This window comes from Aulonocara stuartgranti, assembly GCF_965226115.1.
Source record: "Aulonocara stuartgranti genome assembly, chromosome: 18".
NCBI lineage: Eukaryota > Metazoa > Chordata > Actinopteri > Cichliformes > Cichlidae > Aulonocara > Aulonocara stuartgranti.
In genome coordinates, this window is record NC_138954.1 from 21,983,667 (window position 1) to 22,008,977 (window position 25,311).

At 40.1% G+C, this 25,311-nt stretch overlaps 2 protein-coding genes across 2 annotated transcripts in view; both read right to left on the reverse strand.

Annotated features, from left to right (window-relative positions):
• The window catches only part of stk11 (serine/threonine kinase 11), a 21,305-nt gene extending 4,700 nt beyond the window's left edge, over positions 1-16,605 (reverse strand). The window contains exons 1-9 of the mRNA XM_082513359.1: positions 16,407-16,605; positions 14,725-15,652; positions 6,137-6,220; positions 5,855-5,944; positions 5,418-5,550; positions 5,055-5,191; positions 4,832-4,959; positions 1,806-1,863; positions 1,465-1,658 (exon numbers count right to left, since the gene is read on the reverse strand). Of these exons, the coding sequence (XP_082369485.1) occupies positions 1,465-1,658; positions 1,806-1,863; positions 4,832-4,959; positions 5,055-5,191; positions 5,418-5,550; positions 5,855-5,944; positions 6,137-6,220; positions 14,725-15,011 (1,111 nt within the window). The 5' untranslated portion in view covers positions 15,012-15,652; positions 16,407-16,605. The remainder of the gene's footprint in view (positions 1-1,464; positions 1,659-1,805; positions 1,864-4,831; positions 4,960-5,054; positions 5,192-5,417; positions 5,551-5,854; positions 5,945-6,136; positions 6,221-14,724; positions 15,653-16,406) is intronic.
• Positions 16,606-17,495: 890 nt separating this feature from the next.
• Positions 17,496-24,903, reverse strand: sugp1 (SURP and G patch domain containing 1). The gene is made up of 14 exons (XM_082513357.1): positions 24,766-24,903; positions 24,139-24,313; positions 23,893-23,993; positions 23,481-23,729; positions 23,200-23,323; positions 22,997-23,097; positions 21,966-22,089; positions 21,546-21,874; positions 21,152-21,258; positions 20,826-21,003; positions 20,613-20,719; positions 19,496-19,641; positions 18,225-18,354; positions 17,496-18,004 (listed from the first exon to the last, which is right to left on the reverse strand). The coding sequence occupies exons 1-14, from the start codon at positions 24,782-24,784 to the stop codon at positions 17,978-17,980; spliced, it is 1,917 nt and encodes a 638-aa protein (XP_082369483.1). The 5' UTR covers positions 24,785-24,903; the 3' UTR covers positions 17,496-17,977.
• Between the last annotated feature and the right edge of the window lie 408 nt (positions 24,904-25,311).

Here is a 25,311-nt window from a genome sequence, read left to right on the forward strand (position 1 = left end):
AACATGAGCACGATGTCAGGCTGAATGATTGAAGTGAAATAAATGATGTGTGATTACCAAGCTACATTAAACACCACATATCTGATCATTTGTGCGCTGACCTTCACACTGAACCCAAAGCCTTCAGTTTTAGTAACATTAAGACGTGACTGTTTTATTCTTTGCAATATGGGACGGAAAGATTAGCAGTAAGGCCTTTATCAAAACCAACAGTATCTGATAATTGCAAACTGCTGTAACATACTGAATACTTTAAAAGGGCAAGTACTTAATGTGAACTTCGATTTCTATGTGAATGGGATGGAAACAGCAGCGATGATTAAGTATTAATTATTTAGTCACAGGACATTACCTAATATATTTTATCCATACCATTTTACCATTTCCACACAAATCTTTAAAACAACCCATTCTTTCTGAATGTTTGTAAAGGCACAATGAAAGGCTAGGTGCCCGATTTCATACACATGTGACTATAGGACTGAAAACCCCTGAATGCAAGGAATAAGAGCTCTGGCCCAATACCATTTTCCACATATGGCATTAGCTACTCTGCTTACTTAGCCTCTGGAGGAAACATCCAATGTCTTGTGTATCCTGGATATCGACATTACACAGAAAATTTAAGACTTCCAATGTTATGCAGTTGTTTGGAAATACGAATTTTAAAAAAGCAAACAAAACCCATGGTTTTGATACTGCAGTGTTTCCATTTTCATTAACTGACCTTCAAAGCCAAAGGAAGGAAGAAAAACTCCTTTCTTTCATTAATCATTCACTTTGTGTTATTTATGTGCATTTCTTTAATTTCAGTTCAATGTAAGTATTTATTACATTTGGAAGTTTCCTGATTTCTCTTTGCTGCTCTGTCTGTGTGTGTGTCTGTGTGAGTGAGAGAGAGGAAGGAGTGGTGGAGCACAACACAGAACCCAGCAGCAGAGGAAGAACAGAAGCATCAATTGGGCTGAAGACAACTCCTCATTACCGTACAGCAAGTGCAATAAAAGCTTCCCAACACGTGCTCCAAAGAGAGACAGACGCTAACAAACCCCAGATATCTGTAAGCCCGAGTACTGGCTGACACTCTGTCCTCATGTGAATTTTCAGTAGTTCAGCTGTAATTTTGTGTCAGAGTTTAAATGACACCTCGTAGAGGTAGAGTAACAATTATGAAATGTCCAATTTTCTTCAATACAACAAACTAGAACAATGACACAAAACTAAATGGAGGAGTAAAGCAGTGAACCTCGGGCAAACCGTCTCGGATTTCAGCAAATGCATTTCCCCTTTTTGCTCTTCACATTGACCGTATCCCTGCATGCAACCAAAGCCTGCTCAGACCTGACTGTAAACAGAACTAAGACAACCAAAAACCTTTCCTTGTCGACAGATTCCGCATATAGCATATCTGCTTATGGAGAGTACCCAACTCAAATCATAAGAATTATCTAAGCCCACTCTTACCTGGCACTGTGAAGTCCTGAGTGTATATGATCTCATCCTCCCCATCATAGAGCTCGTCATCATCCTCCTCTGTGTAGCCATGCAGATCTTCTAGATAGGGCACCACCGTCATACTCCGCCAAGGGTCCCTGCTCTCTGCGCTGGCAGGGATGGGTACAGGAGGCTCAGATGGAGGGTGTTTCTTCCGCACCCAGCTGGTAAGGTTATAAGGAGGATGGGATGGTGGGGGGGAAAGGGCATGTAGATAACAGATCAGTCTTTTATTTTTAGTGTAGAGTATAATTTTCCAAACACCTGATAATTCGTATGCTTAGTCACAGTAATACAATCAAAATACTCACTTGTGTTGCCTTATGTTTTGTATGGAAAACCTCTTCACAGGATCATACTCAAGCATGCCTAGATAAGGGGGGGGGGAGAGAACAAAACACAAACACGATGTCAAGGTGAATTTAATCACGATGATCCTGAACAATTTCCTCCACTCACATCTGTTTCCATGGAGCATTTAACAAACTGCTGGGAGGCCACAGCAATGTGGGGAAGGTGAACAGCAGCCAGACAGCAACCTCATTCAAGAACATCAATTAATGAAAGTGATAATCTTATTAATCATTGTATGTCAAAGCATCCTGCACAGCTGAAGAAGTCAATTAAGTACAGTAGAGAGAGAGAGGGGGGAAAAAGGACTGAGCAACAGCTGTAACAATGTAAAGAAGATTTTGTATCTCAATTATCACAATGTGGGCTGAATCTGTGGGAAAAGCGCAGTGTCAGTGTGATAAGGTAGAAGTGATGCAGTGCCTCTCCTACTAATGTAATTGTTTCCTAGTAGGCAGAAAACAGGAGTATGCAGGGTGCTGATAGTAGTGCTGCGCTGGCTGAAAGACACCTTTTTGTGGCTTATTTTAGGCGATGTAATTATGGACCGACTATTTCTCAGGTGCTGCGCCATCACACACACAGACGTCATACCGATGACGGGGGACTGAAGCCCAGTATGTTTTTCAGAAGAAACAAATCAGGGAGTTCTTTTTTCTCTTCATTGTTAAACATTTGATTCCTTTTGACAGAAAAAAAAAAATGTTTAAATCACCTCCATTTGACCCAGAATCATTTTACAGGTATAAGCCCCAGCACTTATACCCGGCGCTTTTTTCCATAAAAGGACAAAGAGAGCAAAGCTGGATAATATGCTGAAATACAACTTAGCTTTCAGCCTTCATTGAAGGATTTCATTAGTTAGTAAAAACATAATCTTCCCAACATTGTTCTTGGATTTTATAGGCAGTGGGTTTGGGCTCTTGTAATAGATTCTTTTTCTGTTCCTTGTTTTTTTCCTCCTCCTTAGTTTCTTCTTCTTCTTTTTTTTTAAAATTTATTTGTTTTTAACTGAAGGACTCTTGCCTTTTTTGTTTTTTAAACAAGGGGCAAAAGCAGTGCAGTATTTCACTTGGGAAAAACAATGCCCGACTGTGAAGTGCTTAGTATTCTGCTGCTGGCTCCAGATCAATGGAAACTACGTCAACAGCTGGAGGGATTTCTACAGTTTGGTGGAAGCCTGGCATGCTGAGAAGCCACAGTGACTTCCAGTGTCACAGCACCACCTACTGGGTGCACACAGAAAAGATCACAGTGAAACTGCTTGACATTTGAGTGATTTATTACCCACTAGACTGCTGGTTTTTCTATCCTATATTCTCCTGTTCACCAATCCTAGCAGTCTAGAGGATGTTTTCAGATATGATTAATAAGCATGACAAAAACATCTACTGTTAACGCTATGATCTTTAATGGATTCATTGTGCCCTAAACTGTAAATCCACTGCCTTTTATTTCAGCCTACACCTAAAGACTGACAGGCATAAAGGACTGAAAATAAATGTCAGTTTTTTTAAGTGTGACTCATTTTGCATTTCATGAAAATTGAGCTAAATCTAGGATAATGTATAGAAAACAAACACTGTAGTTTTGGATAAGGAGGGAAGCAACCTAAGAAACAAAATAATATATAAACCTGATGCATGCCTCATCTTGCAAACCATCTGGTGTACCGTCCTCAGTGGACAGCGGTTACAGCAAAACACCTGACTGCTAGGTGGTTAGTTTTGTGATGACGTTCAACAGCTGCAAGTAATTTTAATTTTAGAAGGGGGCACACCATCTGAGATTTTAAATAAACATCTATAGCAAACTTAATGTGTCACAAGTAACAGCCTGTTTTGTATCTTTACTTCGCAGCTCCTCCTACATGTCTCAAATGGTCAAAAATGGTTGGATCCATGCATTGGATTTGGCACCGTTTTTACACTGGATGCTCTTCCTAAAGCAATCCTATTTATCCGGGCTTGGGTCTGGCACAGAGAGTACACTGGTCTGCGTCTCCTTTTGAGCTCAAATAAGGGATCTTTCATGTGTTAACCACTTCATCGTAAAGCCACAGATTGAGAATAAGAGGGTCTTCATAGGAATCAGTAAACAAGGTACATCAAAAAGGTTTTTTTTTTTCCCTCCAATTATATCTACCGGTATATATCTATATCTATATCTCTAACCGCATCTGTAACCGGAAGGTCGCCGATTCGATCCCTGGGCTCTCTGTCCTGGTCGTTGTGTCCTTGGGCAAGACACTTTACCCTACCGCCTACTGGTGTTGGCCAGAGGGGCCGATGGCGCGATATGGCAGCCTCGCTTCTGTCAGTCTGCCCCAGGGCATCTCTGGCTACAACTGTAGCTGCCTCCACCAGTGTGTGAATGTGAGAGTGAATGAATAGTGGTATTGTAAAGCGCTTTGAGTGCCTTGAAAAGCGCTATATAAATCCAATCCATTATTATTATTATCTATATCTATCTATCTATATATATATATTTTTTTTTTTGAAGTACATGTACATAGAAGCTTCCCGTGCACTCGGCACATATACATATGATGGTCAAATTCGTCCCATACTTTTGCAAGCATATTGGAGTCACTGCAGCCACTGTTGCTGTTATGCTACCTGCAGGTGAACAAGTGAAACTTACAAACCCAAATCTTTCTAACAGTACATGTTTCGATTGTTACCGGTGAAAAGCTGCAGAATTAAAGCACCTCGAAATCAATTATTCTTTTTGATAGGCACTGTATATTGACACCTCTAAAATACTAAGAACACCTATCAATAGCTGTGAATATGGTAATATTTCCAGTCCAACAAACACTCAATGCTGACTTTTCACTTTAAATCTGTGTGCACACAGGGAATGAAACACCACTCTCAGGTGCTGTTCAGCATTTGCAAGGAGGCGACAGACCACTGAATTGGCAAAACAAAATGCCAAAATTCATGCAGAAAATATAAACACTTTGGCTTCGAACAACACCAACCTCGCAGCAGGTCCGACAGGAGAGGTCCACACTCCTCAGGAATAGTGTACTCTCCTTTTCCAATGTTCTCAAATAGCTTATAGATGTTGTCCCCCTCAAATGGATACAGACTTGTTGTAATGTTATATCTGATTGAAAGGAAGCAAGAGTCAGAAAGAGTCAAGGACAGAATTTAGAGCTTTATGTGGATAAATGCATGACAAGTACGCAGAGTGCCGCTCACAGTGTTACTCCAGCAGACCAAATGTCCACTTTAAACCCTGAAAAGGTGTCCAGTCCATTGGCAATTTCTGGAGGCTGAAAGGCTGGAGAGCCCTGACTAGTACGACACGTGTCATCCTCTGCAAATGGGTGAAGGGCCTGAGGAAAAACAGCAAGAAAGAAATAGATTATTTTTTGTTCCTGTATACATTTCAATGCAAATAATTATAAACTTAACACCTTTAAAGCACCAACATAAGGAACAAACACAAGCACAAGGAATTAAAGTCATACACAAAGTCTATACAAAGAAATGCCAGCCCTTTTCTTCTAATCAAGAGTAAGAATTCAGAGAGTTTACGGAACTCTGGCAGGCGATGCTTACCTCTGCTACTCCCAGGTCGGAGATTTTAAGCGAGCCATCTGTGGTCAGCAGCAGATTCCCTGGTTTAATGTCTTTGTGAACTATTCCCTGGCTGTGCAAATATTCAAGGCCATCTAAGAGTTGGCAAAAGTACCTACAAGAAGCATCAATCAGAGGGAATTTATGGACACATTTAAAACCAGCCAAAGTCAATCACAGTAGAAGAAACTTATTATTTCTGTGGTTAGATAAAGCTGCATCACATTTTGCTTCAGCGGCTTTCCAGCAGTGACCCGACATTCACACAGTCTACGGTCAGCAATTTTAACGGTAGAGGCCCTGAAGTCTCCGATCTAAACTTAGGTTTGGAGCAGCGGCTGCAGAGAGGCTCAGACTAAATATAGCAGAGAGACTCAGGGATAGAGGAAGCAGAGAGGAGAAGTAAGAGGAAGACTTACCCGTGAGCTTGAAATACTGGAAACCTTTTCTCTGGGACGCTATCCAGCATTTCTTGCATCCCACAAACGCAATACTCCATCACCATATACGTAAGTCAGGAGTCAAGAGAATTTACCAAACCAAACAAACACATTTTTTACAATTATGAACCAACTATAAAATCGGGAAAAGTGCAGAACATAAATAGAACTTGGGTACAGAAATAACCAACTGTAAAATAGACCGTCTATAATAATTAATGTCAAAAATCAACATATGCTTATTCAGTAGGTAAAAGATATATTTTCTGCTTCTCTTCATTGTAAAGAACGTCCACCAACTGAATCACATTCTTGTGTTGGAGTCTTCTTAGCAGCTGAATCTCCCTATAAATGAACATACAGAGAAAAGACATGAAAATGCATCCACTTGCTTACTTAATGAGAGAAATTTTCTATTAGTATCATTTTCTACTGGGCCATGTTAGCTGCATAATGTAGGTTAAAGGCTGGGTACCGTACATCTGCACACTGGCTTCAGTGAGTGACTGTACAGCATGGCCACAACTGTATTATTAGTTTCATTACTTTCTAATAACCTGCTAAACAATGTGAGAACTGGTGAAAAATCTAGTTGTTTCACTACATAATGCGTAACAGGTTTATGATTTACTCTATACAGACAGTCAAATTTAAATTCATCATGTGATTTAGTTCTTAATGAAAAACATTGAATTAAGAGAAAACACATTTAAGACCGACTAATAGAAGAGGATGAGCAGAGTTGCAAGGACACCATGTTATCAGCTGAAACTGGCTTCTGATGGCCATGGGTAACAGTGCTGTCTGACATTTGCTGCTACTAACTTTAACAGAACACCATGCAGAAAAAGACACTTGGTGAAATATAGAGTTGCTGTCATCACAGTTTGCCCAGCAGAGCGGCTAAAGCCCTGACATTTACAATGCTCAGTATAGGCTAAAGCACCAGCAGCAGAGCAGATACAGTTAGGCTTTTTTTGGACAGTGGCACATTTTTCTTTGTAGCTATGACTATGTAACTGGGATTATGAATAAAATGAATAATAAAAATAATGAAAATTTCTATAATTTCTAAACTATTAGTGCCTGCTAAACAATGGATTGTTAAATTCTGACATGTGTCATACTGTTCGATTGTTTGTTAATGAGACCCTAACAAATATGCACCCACCAAAAACAGTGCAGCAGTAGCAACTCCATTCTTACTATAAAGACAGATAACCTGACAGTTTACTTTGCTGCCCAAAGAGGAGATGTTCAAATCACCGGCATGGCAAAACCCCTGGAGACTGAACATTAATCAGCGAGCCATGAAAGGGAACGCTAATGAATCTGGATCGTAAGAGGGGGGAGAAAAAAAAAAAAAAAAAAAAAAAAGCACAAACCACAGACTTTCCAGGGGTAATATCCAGATGCTCCCACAGGAAATATTGAGAGCTTGCTTTACAATTACAGGAAGGAATCTAAAATCAAGTATCATTTTGTATTTTTGCACATTTCGCTGAGCATCACGATATATTATTTGCACTCATAACAAGACAACTTGTATTGGTCATAATTCAAAGCAGTTAGCATAACTATGAATGAAATGCTGCTTACTTCTCTGTAATATTTTTTCATATATAGTGAAGACCAGTTTGTTTAACTGCCATTTATGTTACATAATGCAGTAGAGGTAAACAGGGTAAAAAAAACCCCAACAACAACATTTTTTTGATTGTTGAATAAGACTCTCCGCCTGCTTCTCTTGATACTACATCACACAATAACAAGTCAAAGCCATAAAGGAGGGCTGCCTAAAATAAATAACACTCTTCAGTCCCTTCAGAGCTGAGACATCATCTGTGCTCTCACAAAATACACACTTCAGAGCTTTTCTGGCCGTCGTCACCCTGCAGTGTATGAGCTGCGTCAATCCTTCGTCTTAAACACAACCCCCCCTACTGACAAATGGATATTCAGGGGCTAGTCAGCCTCTCGCTTTCACACACAGACACACAAGCGGTTACTGCTGCATCACTGCACTGGCAGAAAGACTAAAAAGCTCACCCACATGTAGAACAGAGCAACATTAAAATATCGAGTCTGAAACTGGCTACTAAATGATGTACAGATGTGTGAACTGTAGGAAATCACAGTGCATTAATAACAGAGCTCATTTCCATAAAAAGTGAATCATGAAATGGAGGCAGGGCTGTTGCTTAAGGCACACTGACTGCTGCAGTCCATCCACAGTCTGAGTTCAAATGTGCACCGATGGACCTCGTGCATTCGAGGCCTGCAATCCGCAGAGCTTAGTGATATGGCAGTGACTCAGGCACACAGCACCAACATAAACAGCTGATCAAAATCTGCATCTCCACTGTGCGTACCCGTGTGTGTGTGTGAGCCTGTCATTCCAAATGTGGGAAGGGCATTCTTGGCGTGTTACCATAGGAACAGAAGTAGCATTGCTCAATCAAAGCAAGCATAAGCATGCTTGTCCCTATAGCAACACTTTAAAAGCAGGAAGTGTTAGGCACACAGGAATGCTCAACAGTGGCTGAATAGAGAGGCTGGGGGCTACTATGACACCCAAGCACAGACAGGCATTCACAGGCTCGGGAATACAGCTTCCTCAGGCTGGAAAACGTAAGGCAAACACCAAGTGGGAGGGGTGTACAAGAAGAAAAAGTACAAGGGGGAAAAAAGCAAAGGGAAAACAATTTCACACATCAAGAGACACTGCTATGGCCCCATTAACAAAGTGACAGAACCATGTACTATTGCAGCCTATAAATATAACCAAAGAAATCTAAAATAAGAAAGTGAGAACTGGCTTTAGATGAGCTACATTGTAACTCAGGAAAAGATACACCAGCATGCAAAGAAAGCAGTTGAGGCTGATGAAGACCTGCTTCGTGAAGCTGTGTGATATTCTAACACACCTGTTCAATCTGAAGCTCTCAAGGCTGCGGAAAATGCCTTGCTTGGTTCCCGTTCCAAAAAGTCATCTCACCAACCACAATGACTACAGACCTGCAATGGTCCCCTCACATGTCATTAAGGGTGTTTTCACACCTATAGCTTGTTTACTCTGGTCTCAAACAGTTGATGCTTGTAAACTGTAGCTTTTCCTTGTGGTTTGATTTCACACACAGAAAAAATTCTGTGTGAACCAAACTGCGTAACTACAAACCCTTTATAAGGAATTCACATCGTTTAGCTGTTGGATGTATAGTCTTAGGTTTGTGTAGAAGCTGCTGTGTAATTTCCTGCAAATAATTAATAAAGGATCTAACTATTTATCTAAAAAAGAATGTGGTGCAAGAGTTTAGGCATTTTAACAGATCTTAGCTCTTGGATAACTTTTACCAGGGTCTATGAGCTTAATTAGCATGCCAGGGGTATTACTTGTTCACATTTAGGTCCAGAATATACTCTATTCCGGACACAGACAGCTGAAGACCTGACGGCTGGTGGCTCATACTTCTTTTTAAGTTTCCTTTAAGTCCACTGCTTGGGGTGCTCGTGGCTCAAGAGTTGGGAGTCCGCCTTGTAATCGGAAGGTTGCCAGTTCGAGCCCCGGCTTGGACAGTCTTGGTCGTTGTGTCCTTGGGCAAGACACTTCACCTGTTGCCTACTGGTGGTGGTCAGAGGGCCCGGTGCCGCCAGTGTCCGGCAGCCTCGCCTCTGTCAGTGCGCCCCAGGGTGGCTGTGGCTACACTGTAGCTTGCCATCACCAGTGTGTGAATGTGTGTGTGGATGACTGGATGTGTAAAGCGCTTTGGGGTCCTTAGGGACTAGTAAAGCGCTATACAAATACAGGCCATTTACCATTTAGTCTGTGCATTGTAATGAAAATTCCCAGCTGACAAGTCTGCATGGTCACAAAACAAACACCTCAGAAAGAGGAAAGATCTGAAAGACCAAGAAAACGCTAAAAAACAACTTATTGTAGGATTGCTAGTTAGGCTAGCAAAAGCTGCGTTAGACCTTCAGAAAACCTAGATAAAGTAGTGAAGTACTTGAACAAATGTGACCTTCATGGAAGAGTCAATAAAAAAAAAAAAAGAAAAACATTTCCTGTGACCTCAACATGAAACTCAGCAGAAGTTTGAAAATGAAATAAACAAGCCTGATGTATTTTGGAAACAAGTCCTGTGAACTGATGAAGTTAAACCAGACCGTTTGTAGTGCAAAGGGCAAAAGGTACATGTGGAGGAAAAGCGCTGAACATTTTTATGGCACGAACCCTTCACCCACTGCTTAGTTTGGTGGCAGACGATGGCCATGGAGAAGATTTTTCTGGCAATAAAAAAACAAAACAATGAATTCTATGAAATACCGCCAAACTTCTAGAAGGAAACAACACACCATGTATAAGGCAGCTGAAGATGAATAGGGGAGACCTTAAAATACACCGTGGATTACAACAGGAACTGCAAGATTAAGGTTTGGACATGGTGCTCACAGATGCCCGATATAAAAAACAAAACAAAACAAAACAAAAACAAACCCCCCAAAACAAAACAAGCATGGATATTAAACGAACTCTGCATGCAAGAAAGCTCATAAATTTCACATAACTGGAAGCCTTTTGCAGGAAAATTTTGCAAAATTCTCTCTAACAGCATTCTAAACACTCAAAAAAACAAACAAAAAAAACCCAAAACCCTTTAAGTTGTAATACTAGCCTGAGAAGATGTTACAAAGTACTGACTGTGTATCTATTTTTATAAGATTTGCACATGTGGACAAACCGGTTTTCACCATTCTGCTTTGAACAAACTTTTCAAAGTTTATCAGGGGAGACAGGCTACAGACTTGGGACTGGACTCAGGCCTGGACGTGACCACTCAAAAATAAAACTTAAAAAAGGAAAATGAGTCAGTGTCTTAATAGAAAATAAATGTCTCACAAGTTACATTTATTTTGCCAACAGTTGGTTTTCTAAGGATTTCAAATTTTGCATTTTCATTTTAACCTCTACCATCACTTCTGGTCAGCTTGTGTGTTTTGTTTTGTTTTTTCCCCCAGCCATCATTGACTTAGTGACCTTTACACAAGGACTTACCCTAGTGAGATACTGAAACTCTAAAAACGCTCTTGTAACATTTTCCTTATCGGGACTTTTACGTAACACTGAAGATTTGCACAAAATACTTTTTTATAATGATTTTCTTCCTCCAGAAAATCAACACCAGTAACTGGACTTTGCATTTGTAGGTGTATTTAATTTGTTGTACTTTGATTACAAGTCACAAGTGCTAATTACCAACACTACACCCCAGAGCCAGTAATGGGGTAGGGAATGCTAATTTATTGTTTTCTGGTTCTCTGCTGACATTAAAACAGACTTTGTCTTAGTGGTGTTGTTAAATATTCCCACTCATATCATCGAAGACTCAACAGTGCAAAATAATAAATAAAAATCGAGCAGAAATAAATAAGTATTAACAACATTGAGGTGAACAGTGATAAATGGTGAATTGAGCCGACTGCATTCTCAAACTGCATCGTAGTGCAAAGGCAGCACTATGGGTGAACAGAGCCAGTGAAGATACTAACAGCTGAGACTACAGCTGCTGCAAGGCTCTTTTATTCCCAGCAAACTAAAATGCAGCTTTAGATTATAAAGCACAGTTTTCTAGGACAAAATTTGTTTAAGTTAGATAAAACACGCCATTGCAATACCAACAAAATGATTCTAACTGAGCTTACGGGCTTTTTCATTGCTCTGCTGCTGTTGTGACTGTGGCCTAAAAAACCCCCCAAACAAACAAACAAAAACCCCCCACATTATCTTGCAGCTTCTTTCTGTCTGGGTGAACTTGCGCTGACAGTTTTCTAAGGCTTACTCTATAATTAGCACAGGCCCAAGGCGAAAGGCTGGAGTGATATTTAATAATACTGCTGTGATTAAAACTACCGATGCTCATCAAGAAATGTGGGATGCAAAAAAAGAAAGAAAAGAAAAAAAGAACACACAGACATGACAGCTAAATCACAGAGGCAGTGAGACAAAGGAAACAGAGCCCCAAGAACAGAAAACAATTACACAGTTACTAGAAATCCATCTACTACTCACAAACAAAAACAAAACACGTTACTGGTTTGTATAAGTAATATTTGATGACTAGGGGTGCAACGATACACAAAATTCACGGTTCGGTTCGATACTTTGGTGTCATGGTTCGATATTTTTTCGATACAAAAAAATTGTTCATGCCTTTTTAATTTGTCATTTATTAAAATTATAAATATATATTTTAACTCAAAAGTACAGTTTTTAAATTTAATCCTAACCCTTGTGCGTGTTTTTTATTTTGACAGCGAATGCGCACCTGCGGACCACTTATGTGCAGCCCTGGTTATTTAGCTCGTCATATTGCAGCCACAGAAATTCTTTTGTCCATGAAACCATAAAGCTGCACTTTCTTTTTGCCTTATAGTCTGATTTGTCATAACTTCTCCTGCTGCTTTTACACACGCACTCACATAAGCTCAGCGATTCTCTGCACGATCAACCTCTCACATGTTTAAGCTTGCTGCAGGAGATTTCACTTGTCATGTTTTCATAGTAAGCTAACGATTAATAAGACGATGTCAGAGGAATTGGTGCACAAATTATCATCACTCACCAATCAGTACTGTCGCTCTCTATACACAGTTCGCACGATTGCAAAGTGAAAGCAAAAAAACAAGCGCAAATTCAAACGCGACTTCAATATGTCACATATTGACAGTGGCTCACCGATGCCAATGACATAATTACCCAGCTACATTTCTGAAAGAATGCAAAAGCATTGACATATATTTTTCCTACAATAGCCCGACGGGCAGGGAAGAGATAGATTTTGGTACCCCGACTGAAAAAAATCGCTAGCTCCGGGACGTCGGGCTAGCGATATTGCGAGCCCTGTATCTGATTGAGGAATCACTCATCTTTGGAAAAGAGAGTTTATTACAGAGAAATGTCTCTTTCCAAAATAAAAGCTATACTATCCGCTTCTTCTGGGCTATATTCTCAGCAGCATAAGGAGAATCATGTGCTAACAGCTGTCTAAATGACTCGGCTAAAGTTAGTAGCATGCTTGTTGTTTTTGTCTTTGCACTAGGATGATGTCGGCGTAAATGTGCAGTCATATTCGTTGTGTTCCCACTAGTGCTTTCAGGTTAATCTCGTTGAAATGACCTTAACGCCACAACACGGCAAATCTCCGTTAACGAGCTACCGCCGATCGCTCCGTGCATGGGGCTAGACGGCCAACACGTTAACGAGCTAACTGCGCTAACACACTAGTTCACACCAATGTAATTGAGCATTGCATGGCACATCCAACATACTGTTTTACTTTAGTCCATGACTCGCTTACCTTCAGGGTCATACGTCACATGAAAACCAAAATAATTCCAAACGCCAGATCTGAATGAGAGTGGGGGAGGTCCATGTTGCTGAGAGCTTAACTTCTGTCTCGCTAGCTTGCCCTGTGCTCTTCCTCCTGACTATGCTGTCTGTGTGGAGCGCTCAGTGGATCTGCGCTCGACAGTGCAACCTAGGCGGAGTAGTCGAACACAGATTCACTGAGCGCTCAACACAGACAGCATCGTCAGAAGGAAAATTGATAAAATAAATTACAAATGTTGTATTGTTCGATACATATGCGTACCGAACCGAAAGCACTGTATCGAACGGTTCAATATCGATATGAATATCGTTGCACCCCTATTGATGACATATTTTTTTTCCTCTGTGCATGTTGTGTAGATGCACTGGAATTAAATAACCGCTTTATCAAATGGATAAGTGAAGATCTGAGCTGAAGACACCGTTTTTTTTCCCCCCATCACAGGGAGGATTGCGAACAAAAAACTAAGCATTAACAGAGTACGTTGATGAAAGTAATCAGGTTTCATGTTTATGTGACTACTGCAAAAAGCTGACAATGACCTATTGATGTGCATCTAAAAATCGCTGAATGCAGCATCCTCATGCAGCCTTTCGCTGTCTCCTTCACATTTTAGCAAAAATACACAACCATTTCCTGCAGTTTTTTTTCCCCCTATTAGATAAAAACAGATCCACACATTTGTGCATCGCTAATAAATCACTCTTCTCTTTTTTATGGCTAGGTGTAGAAAGTCATCATTTAGGCCAGATCTGCAAGTTGGCCTTGCATCTACGGATGGTGTTTGGCATATGTGTGTGCGAGCCAGCTTTGACTGGGAGGTACCATTAGTGCAGCGACACAAATGCTATTGATATTACCGATATAATTCTACTATTATTGACTTTGTTCATATAAATGACAGATGGATTACCCACCGCAATGATCAACGACTCTTACATTTTAATGGCTGCACAAGCACAACCTCACTCTCAGGATTCAAGAGTGATGCTGACTATGTAAAATTATCTTTGCTATGTCAATTGCTGGACAGGTTTGGCTTTGTTAAGTGAGAAAAATAACTGTGTATTGAAATTAAATGTCTCAAACATATTACAGTATTCTGGTGTTTGGATTGAAACTAAGGCTTTGTGTCTGCCTTTTTCCCTTATCAGTTATGATCGGTAGGTTTCAAGTACAGTATCAGGTTTTTCATTTTAAAAATACAAATTAGGAGTTGTACACGTTTCGGAAAGGGAGCTGCATTTTTTTAAAGGCTATGGCACACATTAAAACTCATAAGAAACTGATTTTACTGTTGGCAGGCTAAATTAATTTTCTGTGTAGTGACTAAAATTAATTATATTTTGATCATACACTGCAGGCATGCCACCTAGTTTTACCTAGTACAACCAACTAAAAAGACCTTTCAAGAGGCATGTGTGAAACAAGATAAAACACAAATTGGGAAACACTCACTTTTTCACATTGGCTTCTCCATTGGGAATCCTCCTAAGCTTCTTCTTCTTCAGTATCTTGACAGCCCTACGACAAAGAGTCTCTGAGTCCAGCATTTCTTTCACCTTGCCATAAGATCCTTCCCCGAGTAGATCCCCCATCAAGTACTTTCCTATCAGCTTTGCCCTCTTCCTCCGAGGCTGGTAGATCACCTCTGTAGAGTCAATGCGGTGAATAAAAGTATCCATCTCCATCAGTTCATTTTCATTTAGATAGTCAGACAGGTGAGGCAACTCGCTGGCACTCATGATTGACAGCTTGTACTTCCAGTGAAGGAAACTGTTTGCTGCTGTGAAGTAACCCACTGGTAACCTTTCAGCACGGAGGTGAGTATTTTAATTCTGCAGGATGAGTTACAAAATACTGAACATTGGAGAGGGAGTAATCAGGCCTGAGAGTTAAGGGGAGGAGGTGGGTGATCAGGCCCAATTTGTAAACTTTTTCACTCAAGAGGGGCAAAAAGGGGCAAAAAACCCTTGGAGTCCAGTACCGAGTTAGTGCTTTATACTGTGCATTTTAACTACATCTACAACAAGTGCGGTTGAACAGAAAACTGGAAAAAAAAGCGATACTACAACGTTTTTCTTCTCTTTCACCAATCACCTCAGAATTAATACCATACAGTCTTAAGCAGAGGCAACCAGTCTTGATTCAAGGCCAGCAGCACGGCATTTCTGTCAAGGGTCCATGCTGGATATCAGAGTTTTCTCAGGGTACATAAGTGTTTATAGCTGGATTGGATCCAAGCACAGATCTACAGCCAGAGCATGCAGCAGTATCAGTCCAATCTCTGCTATCAGTGGGGCTCCTGGAGATCGACTCCAATGTCCAATGTGTTGAACTGTCCTCAGGTGTCCTCCATGTCACCGCGGTTTTTACTGCCCGGTGCCTGAAAATATGAGTAATTTAAACATTAATAAAAACATAAGCATAAGTTAGCCATCTTTGGTAAACAATCGACAACACATCAACACCTAACCACCTTGAAATCCCGTGGTCAAAAAACAAAAAAGTCACCAGGTTATTCTTTCTATATGCAAACATAACAACCTCATATATATGTAAGGATTGTAGTTTACAAGTTCTTAAGCCGGAATAAATATTTTAAGTGTCAACTGTTGGCTAGCTGATAAGCTAGTGCAGCAAGTCTGCTTGAATGAACTAGCCTGAAATGCCACTTTGCGGTCCGTCGGTAAGCACACATTCAGCAAGCACAGTAGGTTTCATCTCAGAGACATGCTTAAAAACAACAAATAGCAATTTAATTTGACAGTGAACTGACAGAGAACAGCTGGTAGGTGAGGGGGTAACCGAAACGTCGTCATCCAACTGGAGCTAACGGTGGCTGTGCACCTCCAGTACTAGCTAGCCAACTTTGCCTGACGTTTGTATTTAGCGTTAGCCAACTTCACCTCTTTTACCGGTGGAAGCGGAGGCAATAATGGGGACACACATTGTTCTCTAAAGACAAGGCATTACGCTTAGCCGACAACAGAGACACCATCTTCAACATCTTCTACACTCAGAAGAAACGCACCAGATAAATTCAGCTAACGCAAGCTAACCGGAGTTGCGTTGGATGCCAATGTAAATAGCGAGCTAGCTGGTTAACAAGCTAACTAACTCCCGGTACTGGGTCTCACCTAGATCCAAATGAACCTCCTTTTCGCTGCAAGGTTTGTCCTCTGTTGTGAGTCCGTCCCCAATTAATAAATTATTTAACTTTAGTCTGACAAAATCTCAGTGATATATTTTTTCCCCTGACTCTTCGTGTTACTCTTGCTTCTCAGGTTGTCGCCATCTTGTTTACCTACCCACCCCCCCCCCTACTCGCAGGGACAGCCCATAGGTTAATGCGTCAAATCAAAGTTTTTTTCCCCCCCCAAACAATGTAGAGGAATGTCAACAACAGGGGAGTTTAATACAACAACTGTAATCTTTCTCATTTCACTTTTAATAAGGGATTTTACCCCATTGTTATCTGTGATCATTTATATTTCCCAGGAGGAGAGTATATTCTCGGCAACTGTAGTTCATTTTTCTCAAGCACTGATTACAAGAAAGAGAAATTGTTAACTGAGACAATTAATTAACCAATTAAATATCCAATTATTCCAACTAAAAAATGTCAATCATTACTTGTTTCATCTTCTCAAATGTCAGGATTTATTTGCCTTCAAGATAAATAATTTAAGTATATTGTCAAAAGCTATTTTACATCCCTATCACAATTCTCATAAATTTTAAGAGATCAAAAGATTAATGGATTATAATAATTGCACCCACTAATATCTGTCTTAAGAAATTTAATCCATCAAGAAACCCTCATGCCATTAACCAGCAACTCTCGATTTACTTTCTACTTTCACTTAAGTTGCCTCTGATTGATTGTTTGGCTGAGGAGCAGCTCTTGCTTAGCTGGGATTTCTGAGTTATATTTATCCTGTCTAAACCTCTCTGGAGAATGGCAAACTGAAGGTCTGGTTTCACTGATTTGTCACTCCTCACTACTGGCTGCTTGAGCCCGGTCAAGCCTGCTTAATGACTCACTGCTGTACAGAGCCATGGCAGAATGATTACCGATCAAACTATCAAATATGATTACACGACTGCCTACACTTGGCACACAGGTATGTCATAAACTGAAAGTAAGATACTCTTGACCCCTGCATGTCCTCTAATAAATAGATTATAAACAAATAGGTATAAGCAGGTGAAAAGATAACTGCACATTTCAGGAGGTGGCTGTTTTATTGCAGAAACTGTAGCATATAGTGAAAACAATCAAAATTGTTACAGAACACAGTAAACAAAACTATACAGAAAATTGTGTGCTAAAGCAGAAGTGAGTTTATTAGATGGTAAAGCAAAAAGATGTAATGAGTTTACTTATTATAGAAGTTGGGTGAGGACAGTATTTGTTACAATCTGTAATTGAAATATAACACAGATGATCAAATACTGAAAACTGTGTGTAATTACACCAAACAAACTAGAGAATCTACAGAGCTTTATTCCATTTTCAAACTTCGTCATCCACACGCGCACACGCGCACACACACACACACACACACACACACACACACTTTCTACTGTGCAACAGTGTTCATTTTGTAATGAAGCAGAGCTGTGGCAACTGGGGAAAAAAAAAAAAAGAGCTTTTTATTAAGTTACAATAAAGAAGAATAAGTATAAACATAAACAGCTGTCTACATTAGTAATATGGTCTCCGTGGATTATTCTGTAAGAAGACAAAAGAAAAAACAGATTAAATTCAAGCACAACAAAGGACTGTGTGTGACTGTGCAGCAGAAATCTTCTTTAAAAAGTCAACAGATCATAACACGGAAACAATGTGTGGCTTTCTTTATGCAAATCCAAATTATGTAAACAGTTTAAATAAATTGGTGAAATTTTATAGATTACTTTTACAATGTTAGAAAACATAAAAGATATGTTACCAGTGGGTTGGGCCTGAAGCGGTAGGCGAGCATCATCCTCTTTCTAAAAGCGTCATATTCATCATCACCTTTCGAGAGCTCAGCTGGGCGGTCAATTCCAAATCCTGCTCCATTCATAGCCGTAGTTCCCCTGGAGTGAGACAGAGAGATCATAAAACAAGACTTTTTTGTGTCTCTCTGATACGAGTGTTACAGTCTCTAATAAAAACAACTGCTCTTCCAAATCAGAGGTGTAAATAATGAAAGTATTAATGAATGGCTACCGTGCACGTTGGCTCACTGTCAAACTCATGGCCCCCTGAGACAGCTGAATATAAACAGAGCCAGTGGTAATAATGGCTGTGTTTATATTCAGCTATTTATACCTAAATAGGTCTGCTAAGTCCTATTTAGGTATAAACGCCCACAAGATTTACAAGCACACACTGTAAACTGACTGCTAAGTAATACATTCCTGACACTGTCATTACCGGGTCATTTAACGACACCAAATTACACTTTTATATACTTACTGCACTAAATGTTGAACTAATAATTCCTGCAATGTATGTACCAAAGTACTGAAGTAGTAAATCAGGTGTAGTTTACTTACACTCATCATGGGCATGGATTTCATGGTTATTTAGAATTTTTGCAACCGTTCATCTTCCAGGATGGAGTGATTATACAGCATATATTACTCTCTATCGACTTAAAAAACAAAAACAAAAAAACAAAACAAGAAATGGTGCACAAGTTGGAATCTTTTTATAACTGCCAAAACTCAAGAACTGGAAACTGCTGGAGTGTCACTGTCCACACTGAAGCGAGTTTCACGTTGACATGTAGTGAGAGGGTACTGACCAATAAAGACGATCCTGCTCTAAAAACACCTTCAAGATTATCCAAACCAAATTTCAGTCAAAGCAGGTTAACATTAAGCCGATGGAATGGCCTTCCCAAAGCCCCGACCTCAACCTTATTGAAAATCTGTAGACTATGTTTAAAAGCTGGGTTTAAATGAACTGGTTTGCCAATACCAAAAGTGTCTGGTTGAGGTGCAACTTGATAAGAGACATTTAACCAAATATTACAATCAATCCATCCTGGAAAATTAACAGTTAAAAGAAATCATTTAAAGCCCCAATTTACCACGGCATTCATGCCCATGATTAGTATATGCAAACTTTTGCCCACAACTGTAAACACCAGAAATCCAACATGATAAAATTACGGCACTGAGTTCGGTTTAATTTAAATATTAGAAGGATGATATAAGTAGAAATGCTCACTTGTTGACAGGAGCCTTTATTCCTTGTCCTTCACTGCCGAGGCCTTCGCCTTCTTTCCAGCCCATCTTCATGAGCATTCGGAAACCGAGATTCTCCACCGTCAACTTAAACTCTTTGTATTCTGAGTAGTCAGGGTCCCGACCCTCCTGTGAATCCAGGAAAAAAAGTTGAGCATTCATAACAAACAGAAGCAGCATTGTGTTTTGATTCCACACATTTTTTATGACTGTGAGGAATCATAATTCAGTTTTATTAGAAACACTCAAAAAAATCCTAAAGATATCGCACAAACATGGAGCCAATGGGACATGGAAACAGCTAAAATAAAGCAATAATGTTTATCATCCTTGGGAAGTGCACATGTACAGAAACAGGGAGTGTATATAGTTGATTATTAGATTTGTACAGTTAAGTCATAGGTGTCCTTCTATTTTTTAGTTGTTTTAAATGTTGAGAACATTATAGATGATGTATCTCAATAACACTCAGCCTTCAGGCCTTCATCAAATACAGCCTGCAAAAACATATGTACTATAATAACCCAACAGTTATATTACATTTTCCTCAAAGACACTTGTCTGTGTTTATATGTGCTTAGACTCAAACTGTATGCCGTTTGCCATTTAAAAAGCCACATCCTGGAGCTGACTTTCTAACAACTTCCCATGCCTCTAGGAGACAAATTACATTCATAGTGCTCATTTTTTCAGCTTTGATACTTTTTGATGAGATAATAACAGTGTCAAATCACACAGATTTCTTTTTAAAGTAGCAATTACAGTCTGTTCCTAGGGGACTTTCAGAAAGGGACGAGGAATGTGCTGGGAAATGGGCAGTCTGGGTTCAACTGCTGAGGCATTTCAGAAAAACCTCAGCTCTACTAAAGATATGTATGCATTTGTTGTGGAAAAGACACTAAAAAAAAAAAAATAAAAAAATAATATATATATATATATATATATATATATATATATATATATATATGAAAAAACTGATTTACAAGGGCCTACTTTTGCAATCCTTTCTTTTCCCCAGAAATAACATGCGTGATGCATTAAACAAATCCTGATATTTCCTTCCCAATTTGGGGAAGTGTTGAATTGAAATGAAAACTGACCTTTAGTGCCTTGAAAGTCTCCATAAACTTCTCCAGCTCCTCTGGGGGCAGGAAGTCACCAATAAAGTGCTTCCCTTTACCCATTTCTGTCAGAGATTCAGCCCATTCTGGAATAGACATTTACATTAAAAAACAAAAACAAAACTAAGTCTTCAAAATCCTATAGAGTTAAAGTGTAAATGAATGATTTTCCAGGCTGCTGGTAAAACTCACCGCGAGTCTTCTCCATTTCCATCTTTCGGAGCCGATGTTCCCAGGTCCCCGCTTGCTGGTCAACCTCTTCATCGCTGTCATACTCGTGCTGATGCTCTCTTATGGCCTTCTCCCACATCACTTGCATGTCTGCCATTGCACGCTTGTGCTTCATGATCATGTCATACATCTCTTGCATCTGCAAAAAACCCCAAAAACAACACCTGCTCAGTTAGCAACACATATGTTGTTAAGAACTTCCAGGAAATTATAATCTTGTATGATCTGAAAGAAATTTAAAAGACTAAAGCAACAACACTATGTATTCTTTTTTAATACTTCCATACCTCTTGTTGTTCTTTCAATTGTCTCTTCTGGTCCTCAGATAATTCTGTCACTCCAACCAGACCAAGAGGTTTCCCTTTTTTATAACCCAGACCTCTCAGCTCCTGGGCTAAAACGGGGAATATCCATTAGTATGTATAATGCTAGCAATCTCAATTGCTCATTAATTGTCAAACTATCTTGCTGGGCTCAATGTTCAGATGACTTTATGAAATATGGCTATGAGCATTAGCATGCATAAGTTGGAAAATATTTAATAATATTTGTTGTCAGCTGCAAAACACATAATACCGTCTTACGAAAGAATTGCACAAGAAAAAGGTTTGGGGTTAAATTAATATTCATCCCCTACAAATAAACACATGAACAGTACTTGCACATTTGTAAAGTAAATACCAGAAAGTGATGGTGCGTTAGGGTCTGGAAGACTGTTCTCATGAGGAACAACAATGAGAGGAATAGGCAGGTCGACTTTGTCTTCTTCAGACCCCCATCTGCTCTTCCTCTTTCGTTTCACAGGTGGGGTTTCTGACTCCTTAAAGTGAAGTGCAGATGGTTGGCTCTGCTGTGGAGAGATTTCTGGTACTGGAAAAGCAGCTGGTGGCTTAACAGCTGTCCTGGAATCTCCTGTTAAATCTGCAGAGTTCTGAGAGTTTGCAGCACGATACTCCTTTACTTTCTCTTTGTAGAAACGGTGGGCTGGACTTTGTTCATCATATAAAAAACTGAAGGACAGAAGATTCATACAGTTCAGACGAACTATCAAAAAAGAAAATGTGAGACATGCAGGACACAGGAACAGATATGGCCACTTACCTGAAGGCTGGGTTGTCTCGGTTGCGCTCAGCAGCGATGGCTTCCACCTCTGGGCCACCCTCCGCCACAAACTTGGCCAGCTTCTCAGCCACCTGCTGGGTTTCCGCGTCCACTGGGGGGGAGACTTTAAGCAGCCTATTAGTACTGGGAGTCAATTCACACTCTACTACTGTACCGTACTCAACTGGCCCTCATACACCACCAGTCTAGAGCCAATAGGGGATAAGAAAAGGAAAAGGGAAGGAGGAGCAAGGGGGACAGGGGTGGTGAATGGGGAACTGTATGGATTTGAGGCGTTTACTGTAACAAATGAAGAATGAAGCCCTGAGAGACTCCAACAACATACAGTATGACTATAATTTAAAACTTACATCTGCATTCATTACACCGTTCAAGTCAAAGTCTAATACTGTATTTATTAAAGACTTATCCAAAAATAAATCAGTATAGCACAGTCATTGTGCCAGAAAACAGATTGAGAGTCTGAAAGCAAAATCTGCAACATATTAAGCACAGTTAAAAGCAAAGGCTAGCTGTGATGTGTTGGCATGAAGTTGGAAAAAGACCCAATCAGAAGCAGAAAGTGGGTGTTGAAAAGTGCAGATCCAGATCAGAACTTTAAAATACATGAATGGTTCAGCTGCTTTCTAAATATCTCAGTTTTAGATATGCTAGGAGTAGACACAGTAAAAGTTACACATTTAAAATAAAAAAGTATTGGTGTAGATGGTAAGCTGCACTAACACTACTGAGAAATGTGAGCCTTCTGCTATGCAGTTTTCAAAACAGATCAAGTTATGATGAACTCCGTTGCAATAGTACATTAGTTACAGGCTTCTGTAGTCACGATATTAGCCATCACTATCGAGCTCTGAGTATCTCAGTAGTCAGATTATAATACCTGAAAATTGCAAGTGTATCTGAGAATGCGGTATCGGCATGCATTCCTGTGCAATAACAGTAACTCTTGAGAGGAAAGATTAAAGAAAAGAAGCAGAAAAGGAAGTGTGTGAAGTAAAAAGGCCATTTACCATTATCTGAGAGTTTCTCTGGTCTTTGCAAATCCTTTTTCCATTCTGCAATCTTTTTCTTGTAGTAGAGATATTCCACGCTGCTCTTATCATACAAAAAACTAAAAGACAAGGGCAAAAATTGTAAAACAGATATGTCTGAAAAAAACTTTCAGAGTAAAATAAGTCTTACTAAGTTAAGCGACAATGTCCTTCAAACTTACGAGAAAACAGGATTGTCCTTGTAGTCTTCCTTGGCCTTCTTCTCCAACTCAGGTCCCCCCTCGGCCACAAAAGAAGCCATCTTGTCGATAATGAGTCTGGTGTCTGAATCCTCTGGGGGAGAGACTTTAAGCACGCTATGAGTACATTTACTCAAAGGGCACAAATGACAAAATGCCAGTCACAAGGCAACTGTTCCACTGGAGTACGCAGAGGATGCACTGAAATGTCCAAGCCATGGAGGTGTCCCCTGACACAATGAAAAACACAGGCCAGGAATTACCTTTCATCTCTAAGAATTTGGAGTAATCGGCCTCTTCTTCCTCATCATCACCATCTGGAGAGCAAAAGACACTTGGCCTCTGGCTGAGAATGGGATTCTTCTTGGACTGTGAGAAGCTCTTGAACTGATTTAGCATGCTGCTGACTCCAAGGCCAGGTCGCTGGCCAACGAAAATGCTCTTTTTCTGGAGCGCATTTCCTCCTGGTGATAAAGTTGGGGTTGATGGGGTCTTGGCATCATTGATGGAACCTAGAAAGAAAGGGAGACACTTCAGGAAAACCCTTCTACTAAATTCTATTATATTTAGATTCTAATTAATTAGGTTATGCATACTAATGCAAACTGTCCCATCTAAAGCTCTGCTAAATATCATTCAATATTTTGAGTAAGCTGTGCAGAATTGGGTACTAACCAGACACATGCGCCTTTTCCTTCTGCATCTTCATGAACTGCTGTAAGAAGCTCCCATCATTTGCGAACTTATTTGTGGAAGCCCCTTGGACACTGGTAGAACTACAGGGATAAAAGTGTAAAAAGGTATTTTTAAAAATATGTTTTCAAGTCTAAGGTTGGCATCACAGAAAACATTCACGTGTACAAGTATCAGATTGTTGGTATTCAAACTGAATGTGGGCCATGATAGGATGTGTATAATTACCTTTCAGGCAGAGGCTTGCTAGTGGTTTGAACATTCATTTTTGCTTGCTCTGCCATTCTTTCTTCGATCTCTTTTTTCTTCTGAGCTATCAGTTTTTCTTGACGGAGAATAGTCATGTTCATTTTGCTTTTCTGTGGTTGGATGGGTCTGGACTTCCATCCTCCTCCTCCTCGACCTCAAATACATGACAAAATACAATGCATGTGACAACAAATCTAAACCTCTAACAAAAGATAGAGCCACCCTCTGAAACAACTAGCATATCAGGAAATCTGACACTTATTTTATAAACAGGCGAAGACTAGTGCTAGCCTTTTTAAAAAAAAAACACTTATTCGAGCAACAAAACAATTTTCAGTAGCTATGTGACGAACTCTGAACTGGGTTAAAGAGGCAGTTGTGTCTTTAAATATGATTGTTAAAGACTGCAGTTAAAAATGTGTATTTATTGAACTGTATTGATCTTATTTAAAACCTGATCCAGCTAACCCAACAGCTAGTTAACTTAGCTGGCGTTGTACACTGGTTCAAACAAGCTAAATTAGCTTGTGAGATTTAACGGATAAATTATCGACCTTAAAGTGCAGTTTGCACGTATTTGGCGTAAATCTCACTGTAAAGGTTTACCTGAATCGCCAGACTCCATGGTCGCAGCAGGAAGAAAAATGCACTTCTAAAGAAGACGAGCAGGGACGACACAAAAGGCCTGCAGTAGTTACGGTAGAAGCGGGGCGACTTCAGGCTGAATTTCCCCACAAAACTTCCGGTTTCCACTCACCAGAATAAAAGCATAATTTTTACCTCGAGCCTTAACCGCATTTACTTTAAAGTCTATGTAGTAAATCGGGCGATCGTGGCTCAAGAGTTGGGAGTTCGCCTTGTAATCGGAAGGTTGCCGGTTCGAGCCCCGGCTTGGACAGTATCGGTTGTTGTGTCCTTGGGCAAGACACTTGACCCGTTTCCTACTGGTGGTGGTCAGAGGGCCCGGTGGCACCAGTGTTCGGCAGCCTCGCCTCTGTCAGTGCGCCCCAGGGTGGCTGTGGCTACAATGTAGCTTGCCATCACCAGTGTGTGAATGGGTGGATGACTGGATGTGTAAAGTGCCTTAGGGACTAGTAAAGCGCTATACAAATACAGGCCATTTACCATAAATAGGTATAGAATAATTAAATA